Genomic DNA, 7,381 nt, shown 5'->3' with positions numbered 1-7,381 from the left:
TGCATAACGCAACTTGCTCGTTTACGTTGAATTTAAAAGTAAGATTCTGTCTGAATTTTTTAATAAAATACAAAAAGCAAATTTTTTAAACAAAAAGGTCGCAGCAGGTTCAGCTCACCGAGCCAGGCAACTTAAGCCGTAAATCAAGTTTCGGGACTAAAAGGATTAAGTTGTTACCCGGATTTATCGAATAAACGTTTTGTGGATTACACTGGAAGCGTTCGGTAAAAACTATACCGGAAAACAAGGTTCGGGTTCGTTCAGAAGAGCAAAAATCAATAGCAGACATAGTCATTATATTTTTCTAATAGTAAACATTCAGAATTACATTAAATCTAGAAACATCTAGGTTTTTCACAAAAGAATCTAAAAAAAAATATAAACATATTTTTGAAAAAACACCTATACATCTTTGCAAAATATATACTTTGTATAAGCATAATACCGTATAAAGTTACATTAAGGGCCTTGCTAGATGCCTTAGATCTAAAATTTTCCGTTTTATAAAACACTTACTAAACATGAGAGGATTAAGTTGTTTCCCGGATTCGTCAAATGAACGTTTTGTGGATTACACTCGTAGCGCTCAGTAAAACTTTATCGGAAAACAAGGTTTTTGCAGTGGAACAAGAATAAATAGCAGAGCAGCAGGGACGTGCGGTCAGGGGAGGCAGTGCCAACATCTGGCAAAGCAAAACGTATATTAAAGAGATGGTTATCACAGAACATATATTAGAAGTATAGTACATATTGCATGTTTTTGGGTGCTTTAATTTGTATGAATTCCTGTAGCCGATACTCCCTCTCCCGCAAATTTTACGTTTCTATTCCTATAGCTTGCCCTATTTTTTTTTCCCATTTCTGTTGCGTTATTATATCAAGCGTCCAAAATCGTTGAAATACGCGAAGAGAGGCAGCGCCAAGCCGTGCCTCTATCAGATCACAAAAGTGCCATACACTGCATTATGCGTAGGTACCTTTTTCTTTCCCAATTCTCTCGGAAAACATGATGAACGATTCAGCTATGATTCGAGGCATGCCTCAATTGTGACGTTCAAGCTATGAAACCTTTCTACATTGACTTCTTGCATTGTAAAGGATGTTTTTTTAATAAAATTTAACTAACATGGAGGAAAATTTACGCTTTCAATCAATCTAAAGTTAGAGTTATAACTAAACTTAAATCTGTTTTACATTTAAAAGACGACTAAACAAAAAAAATAACACGCAACTTTCAAAGAGATTGGTAAAAAAGGAGTGACTGTGTGACTGTCATAAGCTCAGCCAGGGGGCCACAGAGGCCATAACCCCCTAAAAATTTATAAATATTGTACTCTTAATAATATTTGTTTTGTAGAATTATAAGTAATACCACAAAAGTCGATCACAGGCATGCCAGAACTTCAATTGTCATGCACTGTTACGTCATAAACGATTTAGTTATTATTAAATTTGCTATACTTATTGATGCAGTTTTACTACTTTTAGTCATTTTGTTTTTGCTGTCTTAATGGTTTTTGAATATTGCGCTAAAACTCAGTAAATTGCTGCTCGAAACGGTTTGCTAGCGTATTTATTTGTGTTCGATACGCAGTTAATACAATGGCAAAAGCTAAACAACAAAAGTTTAAACTTTTTGCCCAGCCCCCACCTCCATGGGCGCCCGCAGGGGGGGGGGGGCACTTGCCCCCCCCTGGAATTTCAAAATGCGATTATTAGTATTATTTATAAGTGTAATATGTATTACTTATGAAGGTTAAAAATATTATCCAATATCCATTGCCCCCTTATCCAATATCCATTTTGGCGTATTCAGGTGGGCGGGAGTTCTTACCCCCTTTTTGTAAGTGATATTATCGTTTTTTGTTCGTTTTTGTCATGGTTTAACAAACTGTTCGAAGCGCGAAACCAAAATCGAGTGCAAAACGCCGTTTTTCGTCTTTTGTTTGGTCGACCGTAAACGCTGGAAGTTTTTCTCTTTCGTTATTTGTTTAGGTTGACTGTTTAGCAAGTGTGTATTCGACAATTGACAACGCTCAGTCAAACCTTCTTCCCTTTTTTGTCGCTAAAAAACGTCGAGTTATACGCAGTAAGTTCCTCGCTGTTCGTTCTCGCGCTAATATCCGATGTGGATGTAACATCGACATTTAACTGAAGCAGATTCTTAAAAGGAGGTATAATGGTGACTGTCGTGCGCGTTTCAAAGTCTCCATTTTTAAGTAATGATGTTTAACGCAAAATTATGCTCTTTTAGCATACCGTACTCTAAGACCACGTGCTAAGTGTGCAATGGACACAACTTATTTTCCCTCAACCGCAGCTTGTAATTTAGCTGACTTGGCACACAGCTTGGCGCAGATGTTGCGCTAATCGTGGCATAATAACACCCGGAAAAAACAATCTTTGTTTTAGTATTGCAGGTGGTGAAAGGCGTGCTTGTAATTTAGCGCTCGCTCCGTTCATGGAACTTGAAAAGTGCGCTGCTGATAGTCGAAATATGTGTGAGTATGAACTTTATAAAATATGACGTTTGTAAAAACGTCATGAAAAGCTGTAACCTCGGTTTATTCCCAGATATAATATCTTCTATTGAGAAGATTTAGGTAACTGACTTGTTGTCATTTACTCCATAGCTGCACAGAATAGGCGTAAAACATGTTTAATTGTTCGAAGGTGTTACTCACAATAAAATAATCTTATTACAAAGATGTATACATAAGAATACACATAATTACTAGATTTACATGGGAAGCCCGTACTGGAGAGATTCTGAGATCACGCGGCCCTGGCCCTGGTAATTTAGGCATTGCAAGAAAAAACAACAGAAGTTTATAAAGTGCGTTAAATTCTATCGTTCATCTAGTTTAATGTTGGCAAAATTGTACTTTAAATCGGCCTATAGAGCTTTATATTACTGATGCCGTGTTATTCCGCGGGAAATGCTTGAACGAAATGTCTGACTTATTTAAAAATAATTTTGTGGTATAATTGAGTATGTTTTCTTGCAACGAGTAAAGCACAACAAAATAAAATATAGATTAAATTAAACTTGTACGGATAGAATGTATATTTGCTACTGGACATTAAAAAAAAACAGTTCTATTTTATTTATTCTATTGAACCCCCCTAAACCATACTAATATTCGTAATTCTCTAACCTTTAGTTAAAAAAAGAAATTTTAATACATAAATGTTTGCACTTAAAAGAAAATTAACGCGGATAAGCACTTTAGGTTCAAAATATTGTAGCAAATATAGTTCTAGTAGTGGGTCCTAAACACCAAAGCGTTTGTCAGAAAAGACTTGCAAAAGCGCGCAATTTCCTGCGGTGCAATCAAGCATATCAATTACGCAATACATAAAGGTCATTTCCTAAAAAGGTAAGCTGACGTGGTTCAAATATTTACGATTTAACGAGATTGCTGGTAAAATCAAGTCGAGGAAAGGCAATACAGACTAAAAATGCACCCGGCTGCAAACTTCAAGTTGCTTTGTGTGCTGGCGCTTTTTAATGCCTTTTTGGCGTAGATTCTTAGACGGGGCTTGAAATTAGCGAATTGAAAGTAGGACAAAGAAAATATCTTAGGTCAGAGGCTGGAGTGTTAAGTGATGCAAGATCAGCATTGGGACCCCAGGTGAACACAACTAGCGGACTGTTGACTGGTACGACCCTTTCCAGAGGTACACGCCTTCTATAGCGTTCCCTACGCAGAAACTCCTGTCAGGTCAGTAGCTACAGGTAATATGTACGTTCTTCAATACCCTTGATAGATTTTATTTAACGGTTCCCTATACAGAAGCTCCTGTCAGGTAAACGGATAGTTTTTGTATATATTGTCTGTACGCCTTGGTCGGATAACATCCTTTCCTGAAAAGGGTAATAGTCAATAATTGACATGAATGTATACTCCTAAAAACGTTTGGCTGTATGTCTTTTGACCAAAAATTGCGAATGTTTGAAATAAAGGATTTAAATACGTTTTACAATTTTAAGTTTTTTTTTCACTTTTCCGCCTGCTTATGTCTAATGAATAAAAATGAACTAAGAAGGTATTGTACGTAAAGTGTTGGAAAGTCCATGTCGCTTTTTAAACAAATTAGAGCCATGACAAAAAGGGACTTTGCAGTTTGCAAGTAAGTAAATGTATGGATTTTTTTCGTAAATGACCAATACCATTAGTTACCCGCTTATTGGAAGATTATATGAATCCGTGTTTTGACTGTCAACGTGATTTTGTTTGTCAGGTTTATGAACCCGGAGCCGATTTCTTACCGCGGAGAGATAAACGCTGCCGACCCGGATTATGTGAGGTGCTATGAACCCGACTCGACTTGCAACAAAACAGAACATTGTGAAGCCAACGTGGGTGGAGGTGGTAACAATTGTTAGGGGTGTTAACTGGGTCAATTGCTTTTGTGAGCTAATAGTTTAACAAATATGACACGACGGTAGTTATGACCACCGTTAGTCTTTGTGTCATATGAAATATTCAGAAATTTTGGTTTAAATTTCATTTAATTTTCAATACATGAAATAATTATTTAAAATAGCCATATGATCAAATATAGAAACAAATTTTATATGACCGTTTAGTTTTAGCGAAGTTATCCAATAGTGAATAATACGAGTAGAAATTGTAACTTGGTTTCAACCAAAATTCGTTTGATTTAAATTATAATTTGTGTTTTTTAACCTTATTATTTTTTAACTAGAAATTCTTTAAAAAAAAGTACTGCTGTTTGATAATTTATTGTTACTAAAAAATACCCTAAGTTAAATAAAAATGTTCTTCTTTTTAGTACTCTGAGGATTGTCTTGTGTTGAACATCCACTTCCCCGCCACAACTGACTCCAAAACCCCGGGGAATCCCCTTCCCGTCATGGTGAACATACACGGGGGTGGTTTCACGGCTGGGTTGGGGACAGAACTGCAATACGAGGGGAGATGGTTTGTCAACGTCACAAATACGATCCTCGTGTCGATTAACTACAGGCTAGGTAGGTATTTTTAATCAGCATCATTGTAAATTGCTTACTTTGTTTTTTTGTTATTTTTAGTTGTTATTCCTCATAATTGGACAAGTTTACTTGAAATAAAGTTATATTTCAAATGATTTGAATGGGACTTAAATCATATCAATGTAATTTGTTTACAACATTGCAGAGTAAGAAACTAAACACATAAAAATAACAAGCAAGTCAACTATTACGAGAAAAAACAACCGTGAAATACAAATGAACATAATTTTAATTTTTAGTAAAGCTTTTTCAATTTTTAAATACCCAAGGCTAACTAGAAGCTACAAATAGCAAAGGGTTTTTTGTGTTTACGGTTTTGTACAATGTATTTATATCAATGCTTTTGCAGATACAACAAGACAGAGGCTAATAAGTATGTTGAAGATAGGTTCAGCTACTTTTGGGGAAACTTTGCAACGACTGGTTACCCAGACACAGCACACAAACTTTTACAGCCTTTTTATCGTAGTTAAACATCGTATGCTTGCTCTAAGAACCTCCGAAGTTTTGAGAGCGTGGAATTTGAACTCATGGCCTCGGGAAAACGCGTCCAGTACATTACAAACTGCGCTATCAAGCATATTAAGTTGTTTAAAACGATGTGTGTCATATTGCTGATAATCCAGCCTAGTTTCTAATATTTCTCCACTAAGATCGACAACTAGCCCAATGTTCGCATTAAATTCCCACAAACTGAGATCGAGTACAAATACCTGGACAAATATTGCGACTTCTGGGACTCAATCGGGTACTACGTCAACGAGACGTCATCAACTACTACGTCACCAGATGAAGCGACAGAAACCACTACCGCCCAAACTACGAGCGGTTGCAGTGTGGTCGCTATTCGGAGTTGGATTGTTACATTTTCACCATTTGTTCGTTTTCACCATTTGTTTTTATCATGTAATTTCAACGTGTTGGCAAAAGTAATTCATTTACTACAATCTGTTTTTAACCGATTTATGTAATTGAAATAAGGTGAATATTCAGAAATTCACTCATAGTGGTGTCATATAATTCATTTACTCGCAATAAACGGTTTGAAAATATTCCACCATATGATATTTCAATTTTACGATAGTTCGTTACGGCCTGACCGGTTTTGAAAGTTGGTTCTGCGCATGTGCACGCCGAAATCGGATTGCTTTAAATAGGTAACAAAACTACTAGCCCCTTAGTCCTGGGACTAACATAACCGCTTCGGATTTATGATAAAGCTGGCATAATTTTCTCCCAACCAGTTATTTTCGATCCGAACTAGCTAAAGAGAAAAATACGAAATTGCTTTAAACAGGGCAAGTGGTACTTTTCGAAGTAGTTAATAACAGCTGACTTGGTGTCTTCTAAGGGTAAACCAAAAAAGCAAAACTCACAGTAGAAAAGGGCATGCAACCGCTGCGAGCTTGGAATTGTAATGATTTGGTTTAGATCAAGAGTTTTTAACCTTTTTATGGTGGTGGCCCACTTTTGTTTGGAAAATATTCCGTGGCCCACTTTTTAAAGTTCTGCTCAAATTGGTTTTAATCAACTGAAATGTAAGAAATCAAGAAAAACTTTATAGTGTAAAAATAAGAACGTGTAATAAAAACCCACGCATAACGCAACTGTTAATGCGAAGCTTGAGAATGTACTGTAAAATGAACTGAAGAATTAAACAAATAAACCTTAAATTTTCATAGACCTAATAATTTCCAAATGCTCCGTGGCCCAACAGTGGGTCATGGCCCAGCGGTTAAGAACCCTTGGTTTAATCCGATTCTTTTTATCTGTTGTAATATTTAATTTCTTAATGGTGATAAAATTAATTTACCGTTTTTTTTTGTAAGACTGAATATTGTGATTTGAATGCATGGCTATTGTTTTGTTTATATTTAAAACACAGTAGATGTTAGGCGCAGAATAAATCCTAAGTTTGACAACTTTTATTACAGAGAGCCAAGGTACGCACGGGATTTTTGAGCTAAAGGTTTGGCTCACAACGAGCTGAGCGATATTACCTCATAATCAAATTGGATTTGTACGACACGCGATAAAGTTTTGATTACGCGGCTCAATTACGTGAAAAAATACAATTTGTAAAGGAGTCATGGCTGGTTGCAGTTTTAATCATAACAATCATGTTTAAAAAATAATAGCTTAGATATATCTGTGAGAGAATTCCTTCTTTGAAAGAGCCATATATTTTCGACTGCTGTTGAAACCCAATTGAGTTAGCAGTTAATGTAAATATGGAAGTTATTGGAAACTATAGGGAATGAATTGGCGTAACACAGCAACATTGGAAAACATATATGTGGTTAAAAAACGTCTATATATGGACGTTAATACACGGTGTTTCAATCCTTATTCGAACCTATA

At 36.0% G+C, this 7,381-nt stretch overlaps 1 protein-coding gene across 1 annotated transcript; it reads left to right on the top strand.

The window, feature by feature from the left end:
* The first annotated feature begins 4,105 nt into the window (after positions 1 to 4,105).
* Positions 4,106 to 7,010, top strand: LOC146146611 (esterase SG1-like). Its single transcript, XM_083386921.1, has 4 exons — positions 4,106 to 4,134; positions 4,246 to 4,363; positions 4,801 to 4,999; positions 6,955 to 7,010. Exons 1-4 carry the CDS (start codon positions 4,106 to 4,108, stop codon positions 7,008 to 7,010), a joined length of 402 nt encoding a protein of 133 aa, XP_083243047.1.
* Positions 7,011 to 7,381: the final 371 nt, after the last annotated feature.

Source organism: Ascidiella aspersa, chromosome 4 (assembly GCF_963924565.1).
Source record: "Ascidiella aspersa chromosome 4, kaAscAspe10.2, whole genome shotgun sequence".
In the NCBI taxonomy this organism is placed as follows: Eukaryota; Metazoa; Chordata; class Ascidiacea; order Phlebobranchia; family Ascidiidae; genus Ascidiella; species Ascidiella aspersa.
This window is presented reverse-complemented; position numbering and strand designations above follow the sequence as displayed.

Bases quoted from the DNA above. Each gene is read 5' to 3' on its own strand.
- LOC146146611 (XM_083386921.1), top strand. From the start codon at position 4,106: ATGACAAAAAGGGACTTTGCAGTTTGCAA. The intron at 4,364-4,800 runs GTGGGTGGAGGT...TCTTCTTTTTAG, and splicing joins CAGAACATTGTGAAGCCAAC to TACTCTGAGGATTGTCTTGT. The intron at 5,000-6,954 runs GTAGGTATTTTT...CTTTTATTACAG, and splicing joins GTCGATTAACTACAGGCTAG to AGAGCCAAGGTACGCACGGG.